General features: G+C 24.3%; 1 protein-coding gene across 3 annotated transcripts; it reads right to left on the bottom strand.

The window, feature by feature from the left end:
- Positions 1–2053: 2053 nt before the first annotated feature.
- Positions 2054–17383, bottom strand: LOC113552256 (laccase-8-like). Of its 3 annotated transcripts, none has more exons than XM_026955039.1 (11): positions 12149–12285; positions 11879–11975; positions 10816–10933; positions 10013–10223; positions 9255–9433; positions 8522–8690; positions 8273–8442; positions 6192–6315; positions 5911–6117; positions 5084–5314; positions 2054–2555 (listed from the first exon to the last, which is right to left on the bottom strand). In XM_026955039.1, the coding sequence occupies exons 1-11, from the start codon at positions 12249–12251 to the stop codon at positions 2401–2403; spliced, it is 1764 nt and encodes a 587-aa protein (XP_026810840.1). In that variant the 5' UTR covers positions 12252–12285; the 3' UTR covers positions 2054–2400. The 3 variants fall into 3 exon arrangements, with proteins under 3 accessions (XP_026810840.1, XP_026810839.1, XP_026810838.1); XM_026955038.1 differs by lacking the exon at positions 12149–12285 and adding an exon at positions 17067–17383 and having other exon boundaries at positions 2055–2555; positions 11879–11972; XM_026955037.1 differs by lacking the exon at positions 12149–12285 and adding an exon at positions 17067–17383 and having other exon boundaries at positions 2056–2555.
- Positions 17384–20160: the final 2777 nt, after the last annotated feature.

Raw genomic sequence — 20160 nt, 5'->3', positions numbered from 1 at the left:
GAATTAGCCAGTAGCAATAGGTACTATAAGTGATACCTACTCAAAGATAATTAATAACATATTATATAAGCATTATACCTAACCAATAAAGTTTTTATTGACGTGTAACACTGAACAATTAATAGTGCTCAACCATACATTGTTATAAATTTAAAGTGCTAACGTTACGTTAAAATTGAACACTAAAACCCCTTAAAATGTTCAGCTTTTTAAATACTTTATATAGCATTTCAAACCATCAACAATTCAATGAGTGAAAAATGAAAATATAGATAAACATTTTCAGTTAATTATTTTATACACGACTGACATATTTATAGGTACTTACATTTCATTGTCGACAAAAAATTAACGAGTTCGATTTTAAAAAAAAATTAAAGTACTTCGTAATGAATCATTTTAATATATATAATAAAGTGAATATTTTATAAATATAATAAAATATCAAGTTCATTAATAACTCAGTGGTGTATATATTTTTGTGGCAAAATTAATATTAGGTATACTTTTATTATTTAAGTTATCTGTTTTATTTTTTATTTTATTTTGCGGTAACTTAATAATTAATTTTGGTTGTTAATATTAAATAGCAATATAGTATTTTCTAAGATATACATTATACATCATTAATATCTTTTTACTTTTTATTATAATTAAAATATTTTTGTTTAAATCATCTAAACGTCCTAAACTATAATTAACATGATAGCTAAATAAAGTCGAAAATTAGTTCATGAGTTGTTCTTATGGGCTATAGCTTATATATTTTTAATTATTTAAATAAAACTTCTTGCTCATTGGTTTCTATATAACACGACATAGCATAATATACGAAAAGTAAAATACTTACTTCAGAAACAATAAAATTAATATTTATAAAAATATATCAAGTATAAACAATAAACATAAAGTAATCACTAATAATATTAGTAACCATATTAATACATACCTAGTAAGGTCTCTTAGTGGTCTTTGTTACGGTTATATTTTTCAATTAAATTAGGTATGTTATATTTGAAATAATTTTAATATTAACATTAACATTTTTCAAAATATATATTCATATTTAAGATAATCCTCTTATTATAATTAAAATATACAATTCAAATAATTAATTTTTTATGGCTCAACAATTTAAGTTGAATATTTATATTCAATAATAAATTGGTATATAATAAGTAATAAAACTTTGGTGATAATATTTGTAAAGAAGATTCACAGCAACAGCAGTCACATTCATTGAGATTAAAAGGACACTACAAAATAATAATAATTGTTATCGAATTGACCTATTCAAATTTAAGAGTGTATAAGAATATTATTCATTTATCCTCACAATTTTATTTATATATTATATTAATTTTTAAGCAAATAAATAAAAATTTACGACTTCAGTATACTTATAACTTGCTTCAAAATTAAAGTATCATAAAAAGCCTAATGTATGGAGCCCCAGGATAATATTTTTATCTCTCGTATTATATATTTATAGAATTAAATCGTGCTATTTGGCTATTAAATAAATAGCCAAATAAAAATCCCTTATATTGACTTACCGGGGGCGTATTTAAGGTAGGGGCCTATGGGGCCCGCCCCCCCCCCATTCACCGTATTTTATACTTATTTTTATAATATGAGATATTTTACAACTCTACGTCCCATGTACGCAAATTTGAACTTTTTGTTTGTGCCCCCCCTCCCCAATAAAAAATTTCTAAATAGGCCCCTGAGACCTACCACCTATACATGTTAAACTAACTAAATACAATTTATTATAAAACATAATATTAGTTTTATTAACCGAACGTTATCAATATTAGTAATACAGAAAGAGAAGAAGTGTAAAAAAATAAAATAAAACAAAATATGGCTAACCAATTACACAAAAACCCGGACCACAAATAGAAACAAATAAACAAAATAACACTTTTTTGACTAACCATATTACTTACATAAAATATTAATCCATAAACATTAAGAACAACTATTGAAAATAAAATCCAAAGAATAAAATATATAAAAAAAAATGTATATAGTATTTTAAATTTAACTGATAACCACTATTTAATTGAGCTTAAGATAAAATAAAAAAATATATTTTTATAGGATACGGATATTAAATGTTGGCTTTATACAGAAGCAAATTTATCATTACATAAAATAAATTATAGGTACATGGGAACTGGTAATACATTATACATTATAATTTTTTTACATATTACAATGGTTACAAACAATATAAACTGAAATAATAAATAATAACTAATTCTTAAAAAAAATAAACTTACATGTAACATTCATATTTAAAACTATTACAGCCTATATCTTATCATATACCTTAAGGATATTGTTGGAGATCAAGATTAATACGGTAACAATGATTGAAATATTTCAACATTATCAAGCCAAAAAAAATTCTGGTCCTATGAAATTTCCACATTTAGGAAAGTCTTCAGGTACTTGAGGAAAATTTCCAGAAGGATTTGTCACTCTAAATATCAATGATAAGCCACTGGACCATTCGGAAGTTTTTTCACTCCTGAATAACCAATATCCTGAAACATACAATTAGTTATTTTTAGTGGCATATTATTTAAACAATAATTAAAACAATTAATTTTATGGAAATATTGACTTTTATTATTTAGAAGTTTAATAAATGTATTTTTATATTTTGTGTACCTTTAATCCGACAATTTTTACCAATTTTAAATAAACTAAACTTGATCATCGGAACAATGTTTCGTTTATAATTATGTTATAGCTTTATATTTTTACCTATATATTATACGTACAACATTTTAAAGACTCATTGATTGCAGTTTATATTAAACTTTTAAACTAAAAACTTAGTTTAAAATTATCAGGTGGATGAAAACTTAGATCTACTTAAAATTACATGTTTTATAATTTTTCTAATTTTAGGTAATTATCTTATTGTAAAACAGTTATATTCCCGTTTATGGTATCACTAATCACCTAATCACTAATAATATAAGAAATGTGGGCAGATGGATACCGCTCGTCTGTATCTAAGGTTTGAGGAGGAAACTATAGAATACTGTATGAATATGAAGTGTTAAATTTGTTTTAATATTGCTGTTAAAGTAATTTATCTTATTATTAATATATAATGGTAAGTTAATTTAATTCTTTCCGAAAATATTGCATTTTTTTTAATAATATTAAATACTGGCACGTATACAGGGGAGGGTTCACCTCCCCCCTTTCATCACCCCGAAATAATTTCGATTAACGAGGAAAAAATTGTTTTATTATGTTGCAGCATAATTTGTATTGTTAAATTTTGTAACCCCCCCGAAATTTTTTTTTGTGTACGTGCCTGATTAAATATATATTTATATTATTAAAATATATATATTTAATATTTATACCATATTGTATTATAAGGTGATTCACTTGAAATATAAATAATTTTGTATTATAATTTTTAAATCCGAAATAATGAGTTTATATCAACAAAATTGATGGAAAATTTCAGTGATTTTAACGAATTTCATCAAAATATTTGAACTTCAATATCCTATTTGTAAATTCATAAATACACTACCATTTCAAATATTCTTATAGATAAAGGACGTAGATGTAAAACAGACTTTTAAAAACTAATTCCTAAAATGCTTATTTTACGAGATAAATTAATATAAACATGGATAATTTATTATTAGAACCATATCTATACCATCATCGTTAATATTTTAATCAAATTAGCGTTAGTTAAAACTTTAAATTAAATACTAAAAAGAGCTTATCAAAAAAGATTAATTATAATTTAGACTTTTCCTTTTATTAATAAGTATGGAAAAGTATAATTATTAAATAAATTATTACCATTAATTATTTCACAATTGTTTTATCTGACAATAAACCATAATAGTTAAAACTTTTTTTTTAAGATATGATAACATTTTTTTCTTTTATACGTGTTAAATATTTTAAGTTTATAAAAGAGATGATAAAAATCAAACTTTAAAAAAATGATAAAACCAATCTAAAAAAAATGTAAATGTATCTCTTTAATCTAAATGTATTTAATGTTTAAAAGTTGAACGACTAAAGTTTCACATATTTTTAAAGTCCCTTTAAATTCTCTCAAAGTTTATATAAAAATGTATATTTGTTTAAAAAGATTTTATAACTATTATTATAAAAAACCAAGACTGGATATAGAATTCTCAAGATTTGCACATATAGGATAGTGGTGTCTTGTAATATTTAATTTGAAAATGATAAATGCCATTCCACAAAAATAATCTGAATAAATTGAAACTTTTTTTTCCAACATTGTTTTACCATTTTTCTATCAGTTCTATGAATAATTAAGTTTTTCTTAAAATTGGTAACGGTAATTTAAGAGTTGGATAAACTGTTGAAAATATTGATGAATTTTCATTTTAAATGTACCATTTGGATTCAATTTCAGATCCATAAATTAAAACAGTATTATAGGAAACTTAATTGATAATCTTTTTTTAATAGAGATAAGTTTTTATAATAAATGATACAATAAAAAAAATCAAATATAATTATGTATTACGACCTATTTGTAATAATTTTGTAATTCTGTAAATATTAAATTTTCAAAAATATTAGACCTAACACTTAAACTATTTTAATATTTTTTAAAACACATTTATAAATCATCTTTTAATTTATTACTATTTATATTCATAAAATGTTAAAAATATTTTTTCTCCTCAATGTTCACGACCAAGAAATATTTATAGCTTAAAACATAATAATTTAAAAATGAAAACAGCTCATTGTGTTTATTTTAATTTGTGGAAAAAATAATATGTTTTTAATGAATTTTTTAATAAATATGAAGAGTGTGCTATTAAAATTGTCGTCTTGAGCAATGGAATGACATTTTAATACAAAAGCGTTTATATTAATACGGGGTTTTCGCCCTTTTGTGTATATTAATTTACAAAAGATCTGTTTATAAAGACCTTTTTTGTATTAATAAATATTAATGTTTTTACTTAGGACGTGGTTTCCTTGTACATAAGATTGGAATCTTACTATTAAGGTTAAAGTTAGGTTAACGGTAGATCATTACCGGGATTGTCAGCGATAAATCGTACAACAGATACACCTGCTGCTGGCACGACAACGCTGTTTTTCAGCACCGACCTATCGAGTTTCCTGTGTACTAAATGCCCATCACTGTCCAACTTCTTTGCATGATCCGCTGACTTTACGAACGCCTTGCTCCTCTGGCCAACCACGTAGAAACTGTGTCCATGCAAATAAAACGAATGGGATCTATCCGTTTTGAACAGCGTGTGCTCTAAGAAAAATATTATTATAGTTTAGCAGTTTAACTCTAAGATAATCAGATGATAATATAATATATTTATATATATATTCAACATATATTTCATGTTTTAAAGTATAAAATATAATTCTAGGTTATTCTAGGTATAACGCAAACGTAATTTATACACAAATGTGTATTATACATATATTCGTATAATATCAACCAATAACACAAGATACGCGTTGACTGAAAATATATGTTATACTTGTATATTAAAGAAATAAAATTTCATATTATATTTTATATGTATAGATTTTTTATTGTTACATTTAAAAGTAACAAGTCAACATATCAAACACTGTATCTAATTGAGGAAATTCCTGTAAAAATCGATTTGTGAAAATCACAAAACTTTCTTAATAACTAGCTCAGTTACGCATTTATAAAAATATTGAATATACAACATTTATATTTCAGTTCTCGTTGTGATCACATCATAGACATGTTTTTTTATTATTTATGTGAATTGAGATTTACAATAACAATAATATTTATATGATTATATTTCAGGACTGATTTAATCATAATAAGATGTGTGTGTGTATGTGTATTATACTATTATGTACCTGTATCGAAAATAACTAATTCCGTAGCAGTACCCAACGGTAAGTCAATGACATGCGTACACTCGCAAGATGTGATACTAGACCGGCATTTGAGTGGTACATTTTCTGCATTGCACACTATCACATCTTCAGGCTGTTGCAATAACAGCGGAGCGGAAGGTAGCACCATTGACATATTGTTAAAATTCGGCAATGACCAGCTTCCTTCTGCAAACGTTCGTAAGTTATTTATTTATAGTTATATCGATCGTTTGATATTGTATTTTCATTTGTATACTTACCACCAAGTTGATATTGAATCGAAGAAAATCCCAAATAAATTGTATTTTTCAATTTAACTGCAGACAACTCGTAAGGTAAGCTTGTTAGACTTGTAATGGACAAACGTCGATCCCCGCGTTCAGTCTTATTATTAATTAAAATTCAAAAATATTAAAAGGTTGTAAGTGATTATGTTTTAGGATAATAAGTTTAGTAATTAAATACCATACATATTTTTGGTCAAAATAATAAACGCTCGTGAATACTGAATAGATAATAGTCTATATGTTAGTTTACTTCACAGCCAAAACAGACATACAAAACAATTTAAACAAAACAGCGTTTGTGTTTTTAAAAACTATTTAAATTACCTTATATATTTAATAGGAAAGTTGAGTTTTTATTTTGTTTTTGTATACTATTTTACTATGCGTGGATCCAACAACATACATCCTATTATAATTTATAATGATAGTTACAAAAAAAATAATACAAGGAATCGATTAATCGAATACAAGTACTTTGAAATAAATCACACTATAGTTTTTGATTTAGTTAATGTTCTTTAATTATTTAATGTTTATCAAATTGTAAATTGTACAGTACAATTCCATTGTTTTTCCATCTATAGAAATTAATAATTGCTATCAATATGAAAGTGCACAATCAGCCGGGGATAATATTATATTCATACTCGCTAATAAAATTGAATGGATTAATAGTCTGTAAATGTGATTTGGATGAGCTCCAACATTATTATAATAGAATAAAGAGAGATTCCTGTGTATGGAGCCTTTTTTTAACGATAGCTTATTTGTTTATCGGGAATACAATAAAATTGCAGTTTGAATCACAGCGGCTGTTCATTAACCTATAATTATCAAAACTTTAGAAAGGTAATTAATAAAAAAATTTCATAATCTATCAAATTCTAAAGGAAAAATTAAATATTATTTTTAGAATCATATTATGATAACTAATAACCTTATATGTGTCGGTCATATAAAAATACTTTCAGAACACTTATATCAAAAAAAAATATTATACAAGAGACCGTTAGACCAACATTTGTTTTCTCTGTCTATTTTCCTATATTATATGGGAACAAAGATAATTCGTTTTCCACGATTACGATTCTCTGATTCAATTTAAGGTAAAGGCACCTATAATATATTATACTATATAAAGAAGAATATTTCCTGTGCATTTACCGGATAGATTTTTAATATTTACATTTTCAATAAGTTATTAATGGTTAAAAATAACCAAAATTATTTTGAATTAAAACATGCTTATATTTATAAAAAAATATAAATATTAAAAATCTATTCGGTCAATGCACATAACATATTCTTCTTTATAAAATAAATAATAATAAACCAGGTGGTCTTCAATCTTTTTATTATTTTCTACAGATCTCGTGGACCGTATTTGTAGTAAAAACATATATTTTGAACAATAATTTAGTTTTATTATTATATTTTTTTTAATTACATTTTAAATTTCAAACTATTATTATTATAATAGATTAACATTTTTGAATTTTGAATTACAAGTTATTTTTTTTATTTTTAGTGTGATAGCTAACATTGTTTTTTATTAACTAATTTTTCTAAGTTTCATTGGATCCGAAACCATGTATTCACAACGAGTTTTATAAGTGAATGTCATTTAAGTCATTTAACCGAGCTATAGTTTTCAATTTGACAATTTTCATTCGTGAAATAGAAAAGATACATACTATATTTCAAATGTGATCGCAGGTCGTGGGTTGTTAACCCCTGCCCTGAACTGAACTAGAGAGTCGTAATCGTGGAAATACAGAATATCTTTGTACTTTGTTCCTATATATTATATGAAGATCGACAGAAAAATGCATTATCGGTGTAGCAACTCCCTTAATGTTAAAATTTTTATATGAATTTCTAATGAATTTTTAATTTAAAATTAAAAACATAGATATATTATAGATCATACATTTATACAATTTTAATAACCATTTTAATATTAAAATTTAAAAATAAAAACAAAAATATGACAAATAAAATATTTAATATTTTATTTACCATATTTTTTTCACATGAACTCAACGTATACTCACATTTTGTACAACATTGTTTGTATCTGAAATAATATTATTTAATGTCGAGTTGTATTGTATATACAATGTGTGTGTGTGATTACTGCTCTTACAGTGACCCTCTGAACTAACCATCATGTCAAAAATTCCTTTATTTTTGTTTGTTGTTAAAATGAAGTCTAATGTTTCACCTTTAAATACACAGAAATAGGAGTGTTTTAAACTAAATACATTTTACAACTGTATAAACATGTTTGTTTAACACTTAACCTGGTTCAACTTGAATAACATCAACTGGTTTAGGTTCAATCGCATGGCCATCTACTGATATAACTGTTATATGATGTTTATGAACTTTTATTTCTATTGGACATTGCGAAACTCCGCCTGTATTTATTATTCTGAATCTATACTTGCTATTATTTTGTACTGTGATTGACTAAAATCAATAAAAACAAACCAATATATTTTTGATTTTGAAATTTTTCAATTTAAGTAATATAAATTGTATTAAATTATTCAAGGTTTTTCGATAAATTGTATTTTATTTTTATCAATGGCCACCGAGTGTAAGTCGTGCACATTTTACGCTCATGCTTTATTTAAAAAATATAAGTATTGGTGAGTGCATGTATGCATATACAAGTAATATGTTCTTGGGATATAAATTTACCGTTCACTAGAAGTTCTAGTTTAGAACTGTTTAATATTAATATTATTATTATTATTATTATAATGTTTGGTATAGGTTTTCATAGCCTTCGAATATTTGGCGATAACCGGTATACATAGGTATATGGTAGTTTTTTTTACGTGTAAGTAATAAAAATTAACTATAACATCGACACTAGTCATATGAATTTCTAATTAAACTAACAAATTCGTTTATCAATTTCAATTTCTATATAGGTTCTTATCATATAGTAAATTAAAAGATTGATTTATAAGTATTGTTAATTATTTAAAATTGTATTGATTAGATATCTTGAGTAGTTTCATTTACCGTGTTCGACGCGATTCCATTTATACGCATTTCATTGAAACCATTTTGAGTCAATGTCGTATATTCTACAAGTAAAACGTGTGGGATTTCATCAAAGTCATAAATGGAGACATGTGGTTCTTTTCTTTTGGACTGCTTCACTATAAATGCTCCAAATACTCTATCGGACAACTCGTCGCCTATTTATAAATATATGATCATATGGATAATATTATAATAATTATAAATTATAAAGATTAGATACAAAAACTATAGCCCACAATATAAATAAATAAATATAGATATAGAATGATGCATACAGCGAATTATTTTACAAACATATACAGAACCATACTATATAATATATAGTATTTGTGCGTAAAGAATTGTACAAGTATAAATGTATAAACATCTATTATTAAAAGCAAATTTTGTATTATTAAAACAAAAATTAATGTTTTTTTTTTATTTTGTTTAGTTAAATCGATATAGATACATGCATAGGGGCAATTGGAGTTTTAAATTTAGAGGCTATTATAATTTGCATTTATGTACTGTGTGTATGCTTCCTGAGATATATTATATATATATATAAGTGGAAGAGGATATACAAACCATGTTCAAAAGCTATGATTGGTATTAAGGGAGCTTAGCCCCCCAAACGCCCTTAAATTTCGCTTATGGATACATAGTTTTAACTCTAAAAATTGTATGATTTGTAGTAAGAACAAATTAAATTAAGAAATTTACTTTAATTCTCGTGAATTTTATTATTTTACCCGATAATATTTGCCACCAGTGAGTTCCTGCTTGAGCCGCTCTAAATTTATATTGAAATGTTGTATGTGGTAATATTGGACATTGTGTTACCATAGGTGCACCATCCATTACTGGAGTCTCTTTTTGCCACTGACCTCTCCAGTGTACCGAAACACTATGACCAGGTATTCGATTAACAACATCTATTACCATTATATCATTTTCACAAACCTGTAATTAAATAATATATTTTTATTATTTAATACTACAAATCTACTACTAATACTTCTATTTGATAAATAAAATAATGATGCATATTTTTTATCAAAAACTATTTAGACTATATGACTAGGATTTTTATATTCTGATGTACTAAAAAGTATAAATATCTTATAACATACAAAGTATAATATTATAAAATATAAAATGGGTACCAATTATATATTCTCTAAATAGCAGTCAACAAAGACAAATTATTATTATTATATTTTATTAAACTTACGAATAAAAAAAATAATAAATTATGTATTTTATAAATGTACATAAATAAATGTGTACATTTTTGAATTTTTCTTTAATAAATATTATTTTTATCTCTTTGCACGCTAAAAACTAAAGTTATTATTACAATTTAATTACATCATACTATATCATAACATATATTTCTAAACGTGCATTATTAATATCGAATATAAAATGCTATTGTATTTTATAAACTACCGGTAGATAGGTATAACTTATAAATATTATGTACTTATTTTAAAAATAATTTAATTATTCAATTAATAAGTAATAGATAGGATAATAAAATCCTCAAACATACTCTTATAGATGGACCAGGAACTTGTCTATTAGCAGTAATAATTTTCTCTGAAAATCTATTGCAATAAATATTATTTTGGCATTCCGTTTGATTGTTGGAGAAACACTTTTGACAATCGCTAAAATATGATTATTTTATTAGTTAATTTATCATAACTTACTTTATTAATAATAAGTAACACTAATTTTAAAACATGTATAATAGTATGTTCATTATACACTTTTCACACACATAAAAAGTAGTAAGTATTATATTAAATCGTATAATTAATATAACTACGAATTAAATAAAAATGTTTTGACTGTACGCTGGTTTTGAGTATTATGTTAAAAAGTGACACAACACCCACAGTATCGTATATAGGTTGCATACTTTCAACGGGTAATGGTTAACTCTTACAAATTTAGGTAATCTCCTACAAAAGATAGTGTTAATTCCTACAAAAGGTAGTGTTAAATCCTACAAAATAATATAATAATAAAAAAAATATGGATATATTATCAGGAAGCAAAGCAAATACAAATGGTATATAATTTGTATTCTTAAAACCATGAAAAGTAAATAATTGCAGAAAATATTTTGTACAATAATATTAAATATACCGTCTATAATAATATTTTTTCGTTAGAACAGAGAAATTTGAAATTTTCTATACAAGAAAATATTACAATATGGGTATTTTAATCATTTGAGCTCTTCAGTTCCAAAATCTTATACTCAAGTAAAAATGTTTAAGTTAAAATAAACATCACGACATTTTAAAATTAAATTATTAGTACTGAAGTAGACCCAGAAAAGTTTACCATCGGAAGAGTTTACAATTGCCCGTTTACATTTGCCCCTTTCAACTTAACAAATTTACATTTAACAGAACCCATTCTTAAAAATTGTACTATTGTAAAAACCAATGTACAAACAATAATAATGTTCTAACTTTTCAGTTTGATAATAGAACAATTCACTTTAATGACTAATAACACATTGACACAAAGTATTTACATTTTTTAAAAATAAATAGTAGTAATAAATTATATAAAAAATATTATATTAAACATTGTTTTACTTTTGAATATTTTGAGTCTCCAGCACAATTTTATATCTACAAATTAACGGCCAATCCAGTTCATGACATTCTCTATCACAATTTTGTTTTGAAGCTTCTAGAAAAGTATTATAAATATTATCATGATTATTCTTTAACTTAATAACTATACTAAATACTTAAAACTACCTAATACTTATGCCCAACGTTATATACTCATATTATTTGTGGTTTACATAATTCATTAATTGTTTTCATTAAATTCTTAACACAGTAATTGTCAGTACTCACTTGGTAAATCCGTATTCCATAAAACTAACCCAGTAATCGTAACTACGCCTAACACTACTGAAATTCTACTTTTTAAACCTTTTAACTGTTTTACTGAAGCCATACTTCACTCTAGCTCCTACACATGTATAATGTGCTATCCTCGGAAAACGACTATTGCCACAATTTCCCTTTCGATAAATACTAACCTATCTAATATTAGTATTACACACTTGATGCATTGTTAAGTCTTAACTTTCTCCTACTGATTATTTTACTATTTCAAAAACACAATACCCCAAATAAAAAACTATTGCATCTATTATTCATTGTATTGTACAGTTATATATTCTAGATACAATACAAATACAATTTATACATAAATGAGTATTATATTATTACATAATTACACAAGAAAATTAGTTGTTCTATATTGTTGTTGTTGTACGTTATCTGAAAATGCATTATATATTCGTACATTTAAAAAAATAAATTTAATATAATATAATAATATTTATATTCCTTCATGACGCAACATAACAAACACGATAATTATTATTAAAATAAGTCCAAGTAGGTTATCGATTTGTAAATCAGTTATTACAAAAATAATCTTATATTTTTATTTTATAATTTATAGTATTCACTAAAATAATGAGTATACGTACAACTCATATCACAACCTAACACGTGTGGTTTTTTTTAAATGTATTTTTTTTTATTTTATCCTTGAATATCTTACTCGGCTTACTCTGTAGCATGTAGCTACATGTGGCATAGACATCTGAAGCGCTCTGATATAAATGAGCACCGTGGCCACCAGGGAGTGCCAAATAGGTACAATACCCCAAATCTCAATATTTAAGATGTATGATGAAAACCGTATCCTATGCTTATTTGTTCCTAATTCAACAAAAAAATATTATTCTATTATACTAATAATATATTTACACTTTTGTTGGTCGATTTAAAATAAAAATCGTATTATTATAGTATTAGCTAAAAACAATGTTATATTTTATAGTTTTATACAACATGTAATATTTTCATTCATTTAAATAACATTTAATAACTTTAAATAATTATCATAATATATTTTTTTTACATTGGATTATATAGGCACACGTAGTACATACAATAATTTAATAACAACACCATATATACATAAGATGGTTAAAATATGTATATATATTTATCGATTAAGGAAATAGAAATGAATTGTAAATTAAGTTAACGTTTAATAGCTAATTTATTGATTTATATATTATATAATAGATATAATTATATAGATATTAATACTCACAACCAATAATCCAAATTAAAATATATGATCGATTCAACTTAACATTATTTTGTATTGTTAAAATATAAGTTATCTTATTACATATTACATTTCATTAAAATATCCATTAATCATCAAGATATTATTCATTTTTTCACAGATCGATTGGCTGTCAAAAGTAGGCCTTTGAATTATATTAATGTATATAACCCGAACCCGCTATAAAATATAATTTTCCTCGATTTAGAGTTTTTCTTATAAAACAAACTTTATTTATCGTTACTAAATAATATCTTATATAACTGGTTACAACTTACTTGAATTTCATATTAAGCCTTATATGTTCACTTTATAACAATGATCTCTATATGTGTATGCTGTTAAATTGATAGCCAAGGGTTTATTTAATTCGTACATTCTTTTTAATAAGATACTTATTTAACATAAATTTATTTTATTAATATTTTTTCCATATAAAATAGGTATATTCGAATTGAATTTAATAAGTTATACTTTATTATGATAATAAGACCAATTTTATTTTATAATTATTATAATTAGTATTATTTATGCTCACTGTTTAACCATGGTAATACGTTTATCATAAAATAGTACCTAAGATTTATACATTTACTATCAATCCTTCTCGATTCTACATTTAACTATTTTCGTTTTAAAACTTCCACATTATTTTGGTTAATATTATATTATATTAATTCAATGTTTGGAAGAAACGAGTTTCATAGGAAACGAATTCCGTTTTAATGAAAACCCATTGAACTAATTTATTTTTATAAGAAAAAGGGATGAATTCCTTTTTATAAAGAATATGCCATATACTGTATATAGGTGTAAGATGTATATTCATTTCATTCAGCATGAACCAGCTTTTAGTTTTATAAACCATTAAATTACTACAAAATGAAATGCTTCAACTCATATTTCTTCGCTTGTGTTTATTAATTATGTTGGACCTCCGGTAAAATTATTTGAACCAAATTCTTATGTTTTATCATGTACATATGCATACAGTGAGAAAATATCCACTGAAGAATAATGTCCTAAAAATAAATAAACTAAAAAGTAAACCATAGTTCATATAGTTAAAAATATAATTATAATTTATAACTATGTTCTATTAAATAAAATGTAATTTTAATTTAAAAAATATATAAATGTGTATATATGAATTAAATTGATTAAAATTACTTTTTATATGGACACAATTGTAACCGATCACTGTTAAAAAATCTTTTATTTTAATTTATCGTAACTTTATAAGAAGTGTTTAATGTTTAAAAATATTGAGGCAGATATTAATGAACTATTTGTTTAAGGATTATTGCTGGAGAGATGTAGAGTCAAAATAGATCTCGGATCTATGTTAATTAATTTTTCACTTTAATTTCTCAATTGAAACGCTGTTATAAACCAATAATTGAACTTCTTGATTGTTACCAATTCAAATACTATACTGATGCAAGTGCTGAATGTAATAAGTATGACACCTATTTATGTTTTGTCTTTCAAAAATATATAGGTACACCGTCTGTCTACTGTATATATATATATATATATATATATATATATATAAACTATATTAAAATTTCCCATTGAGATTGGTATGAATACCTACAAGTATACCTATATAATTAAATACCTAATAGCTAATACCAATTGCATTCGGAAAGTTTTTGCGGCATACCTACTTAATAAATTATAGCACATTCATTAATGATAAAAAAATGCAACTAAAACAAGAAAACATACATAAAAAAATTTAACTTATTTCAAAGATTTGAATGTATTATGTGTAACATTTTAAGCTAGAGGGAACTTCAGAATAAAGGGTGAGCCTTATTCTAGAATAACAATTTAATTTTTGTATAAAAAAGTTTTTAAATTCTTCCTAATATTAATTAATTTTAGTACCCTAGCTCAATCATATGAACTTGTTTTTTTTTTAATTAATTTTTGTAAAATAAATTGGATTGTAACAGAAACTATTTTTTTTTTATACATAAAACTTAGCATACTTTTATCATTAAACTCTCAAATGCACGCCATTTTAATTGGTAGATGCAATAAATAATTATTTTTTTATTTTTTATAAAATGTATGCTTACGTAAATATAATACAAAGTTAATAACGCTGAGAATACTTTAACGATACATACAATCTATAATCATGTATAAAATAATTCCATATCTCTTAGTAGCTAGTGGCTTATACAACTCAACAGTTGGCGGTCATAAAACCTATAGGAGGTTGCAGGTCTCTCATAAACACAGAAATTAAATTAATAAATAGTTATGATAGAAAGAGTTTGATGTTAAAGAATTTTTTTTTGTAATGTTAATCAAATTATTTTTTATGTAAATAATACAATTTTAATTTAAGAAAAATATTCAGTCTTTTTTAATATAATGATAAAGGTTCTATGGTCTATCAATTTGGATTTACTTTAAGAGCCCCTAAGTCCTAATGGACTCGGCATAAATACGTCACTGACTTCTATCTTTCTCACACAAATTTTGTATAGATTTTAATTAATGTCCATTTTGAATTTTCATGTATTCATGTGATCTTTGTTTTTATTTTTATTGAACCCATAACACGTTTACAAAATGGTTTATTATATACTATCACTTCAAATTTCAATACCATATAGTATTATTTACTATTATTACTAGCTTAGTAATGACTATTATAGATTGTAGCGTAAAGGTATTGTGTTTTTGATGAGCGATTCTAATTACAATCTTTATAGCTTTCACTCGTTTATTAATATGACACTGATGATGTTTTTACCAGACTTTAAAACGTTTGAATTAATATAGTCAATTTTGCAACTGTGGCTTTCTCAAATCTCAATACCCATCTATGTATAAAGATATAATAGATACTTAAACTCATTCTTTATTATAAAATAATAAAAATACATAGGTAATTATAGTTATTGAAAAATAATCATAGTCATTCGTAGAAAATTAATAAACAACATCGAGAGGACGACCATCTATGTGTATTATGTACCTACTTATCGACGAAGTATTAAAATAAATAAGAAACGTCAAACGTCAATGACCAGGCGTTTAAGTCACAGTATATTTTACCTTGGCTAAATTGACTAATACTTAATTCAAAATAAATATTCAAGGAAAATTATGTCTATAATATAAAACAGATAGGTACAAAATATAGCCATGTAGATAACCTCAACTTTTGTTAAATCCACTCAATTACTCTCACTTCAATAAAATCGTTATGTTTTCATCTTTAAAGTATATTATAAATATATATTTTATATTATTATAATAAAACATATTATTGAAAGACCCCAAACATAGAATATTTGACTTAATTAAGTATGTTTATTTTAATATCTGTCACATATTGTGTATAGTATATACTATATTTATATTTATATGAAATCTATGTATTAAACGTGTATAAATCTTAATAATTCAAAACTTCCTATAACACCTATAACCTATTTATTTTTATACTTTAGATATTCGCACACATTTTAGTATAGACTATAGTTAAGTATTTATTATAAAATATACAAAATCAACAACACCATCAAGGATATGAATATTGAAAATGCATATAGATATATTACTATTACTAAAGTATTCACGAAGTATAATTACCAAGATCGGGAATAGGCGTATAATAGATTATAGTGACCACAACTGATAGAAGACCAACTAAAATAGATAACCGTAGCATGCACGCGCACAAAAGATTACTTTCGGTCATTTTTTTATTTTTAATTCACAGGCCGATTCAAATTGAAGTTGAAACACTAGGTATCTTATTTTAATTTTACTTTTATTCGTAAATCACTGTTAATTCTCACATATATAAAATCAACTTTGTTTTAACCCGTTGTAATTATATTATTATTATATTACTTGTTAACGCATTAAGCAAGAGCAACTCACTAGTGAAACTTCGACGTGATGCCTGAAGACTGGACCATGCTACACGAGAATATAAAAGTAGGCCAACCGTACAAACAGCAAGCTATTACATCAATACTCAATGATATAACAATATATTGTACACTAACTGCCGAATACATTCAAGGGTGACGTTTACAAAAAGTGAATTATTTTTATTAGGCCAAAACAAGCACGTGTTAATTATTATTGTGGGTATACACTTGATTTTAAACATACCTTCAAGTAATTGAGATAAAATAATTCCCGATTAATATTTTTGATTTTTATGTAACTAATATAGTTATTTTAAAAAAAAGTATATGTTACCTATTTATCTACAAACGAACAAACAAATGTTGTTTTAAATTCTGTTCAGAGCCCGCAAAGAAGCTAATATATTGATTTCTGCAACAAGCGAATCATACCTATATTTATAATTTTTTTTCATTCCTCAAATAGTTAAAACTTTTAAAAATCACAGTTACAGTTGCATATATTAAATATTAATATTAGGAAAGGCGTGAAAGCCCTAAATAATTACAATATTTAAATAACCTTCTAATTTGGCCTAGGGTAGCGAATAGCTTCGATAAAGAATTATACTTGTATAGTTGTATATATTATAATTACACAATATATAATTGTTAAAACAAGGACTTCTATTTACATATTTATTCTGCAGATTTTTTTATCGTATACATTAAAGTAATATAGTAATTATACAATATTATACATAAAAATGTAAAAGCTATTCCTTTTAGTATAAAAGTATATCAATTGCAATTAATATGAAGTGGTTGATGTCATGTGACAAATTTTATCTTTTTTTTTTTATTTGACCCCTAAGTGGAGACTTGGACAATGGACATTAACATACTTTATGTACTACAAAATGTATACTAATATACTAGTATACTACGTAATATTAAAAAAATTTAAATCTATTCAATTAATGTGTTTTTTTTAAATTACAATAAAAAGACTTAAATCGTTTTTATATTTAATATCCAATTTCGTCGAAATATACATTTTAAAAGTATATAAAAAAAATTCATATTAGTTTTCAATATTTTTAAAATGCTGTAAGAACAACGTATGAAGAACCTTGTACTAAGTTTTTAAACAAAAAAAATTATGAATTTTTAAGTACAAAATTAATTTACATATTGATTTAATTTTAATGGTAATATTTGAAATCTAAAAGTACTTAGAAAAAAAAACGCTAATAAGTCATATATTTTCGGTACGTTTAATTGCTACTTAAATAAAACTTATAAGGAACATGTTATTTAATTTTAAAGCTTGTGACCAAGCTAAGACATTGCTATCAATTTATCATTATTTTTAGAAGAAAGTTTTTAAAAATTTCAATTGTCTAAACAAAATTAGTTAAAATATATTTAAAATGATAATTTAAGTAATAAAAAAATAGTAGAATATTTTAAGTTTCTAATGGTCTTGATTCGCAATTATTACAGTATGTCAGCATGTATCATATTATTGAATTTTATTACTTATGTAGACTTATACTAGTTAATCATATTAATATAATGTGTAAGCAGTTTAGTAAATGTGGAAGGTGTGTACTTGCCTTCCTGAAAGTTTTGAGCTGATGGGTAAAGTATCATATTGCCTTTTTCCTCACCACCAGATATTTCAACAATAGAAATCTTTAAATCTTTAAATTAATTTTAAGACTATATAAAAACAAAATTAATTTATGGTTTCGATTTTGGTTAATAAATTATTTTTTTCTCTTAGTTTTTCAACTCAATTATGCTGCTGCATGTAGGAAAGGTATAATACACCTATATAATTACCTAGAGTACCATTTTACATTTTAATTTTTAAAAACTATTTTAGAATAGAAGTTTAAGAAAAATCACTTTATGGTATATTATTCACATCAGTAGCGCAACTAGCACTAAATCTTAGGGGGGCTACAGTTTCTCCCCACACACCCCCCAACTATCTTAAAATTTAAATATCAACATTTATTTTAAATTATAGTAGGTATACAATAGTTATTAGCATGTTTTTAAATCAATAATTTCTAAAGATATTTCTAATTTATTATGATATTTTTATTGGTAAACTAATTTTAGTCAAAATTAGGTACCTATTATAATAATAATTATTAATTTAGTTTTTGTACTACCCTTCTGGCTACCTCCATAAAATAGTATGTCACTGTAATTGGGTCCGTTGTAAAAATAGCTTTGAATGAGTAAATATTTCCAGAATATGAATGTTTATAATTAATTTAAATGGTAAGTATCTAATTTTAGATATAGTTGGATTTTTCATTTTCCTATTTCATTGATAAAATCGATTAATGTTTTTGGAAATTATACAATAAAATATCATAAATCACTTCTTTATTCTTCGTATAAATATTATTCAATTTCGCTAAATTTTAAATATCAAATTTTCAATTCAAACACATTAATCAAGTTACTAAATGGTTAGACAGTTAACATTAAATTTTTTATTATCCCGAATAAAAAAATTATATAAAGACAATCTTATTACGAGTTATAAGTTATAACACCACATATAGGTAGGTATATTATGAAATATTATACACGATTTTCAAATTTAAGCACAGAATATACTATATATTATTTAATCTATTTTGTGGTTTAAGTACTTGCAAAAATAAAAACTATTTTAATTTTTAATTAGATGCAGGTTTTTTATTAGCTATTCTGGCAAGTTCATTATAATTCAATAAATAACTGCTGTTTACCAGTTTCGTACTTAGGTATGCCACGAAAATATAACATAGTAATATACTAAT

The sequence above is a fragment of the Rhopalosiphum maidis genome, chromosome 2 (genome assembly GCF_003676215.2).
Source record: "Rhopalosiphum maidis isolate BTI-1 chromosome 2, ASM367621v3, whole genome shotgun sequence".
NCBI lineage: Eukaryota > Metazoa > Arthropoda > Insecta > Hemiptera > Aphididae > Rhopalosiphum > Rhopalosiphum maidis.
The sequence above is the reverse complement of the archived record's forward strand: the minus strand, read 5'-3'. Positions and strand labels throughout refer to the sequence as shown.

What these genes read in the sequence shown, in the direction of transcription:
- LOC113552256 (XM_026955037.1), bottom strand. Translation starts at nt 17,175, where the DNA reads ATGACCGAAAGTAATCTTTTGTGCGCGTGCATGCTACGGTTATCTATT. An exon ending in GAGACTCAAAATATTCAAAA is followed by an intron (nt 10,934 to 11,878) that starts GTAAAACAATGT and finishes ATCATATTTTAG; the next exon opens with CGATTGTCAAAAGTGTTTCT. An exon ending in ATTTATCGCTGACAATCCCG is followed by an intron (nt 2,556 to 5,083) that starts GTAATGATCTAC and finishes TGTATGTTTCAG; the next exon opens with GATATTGGTTATTCAGGAGT.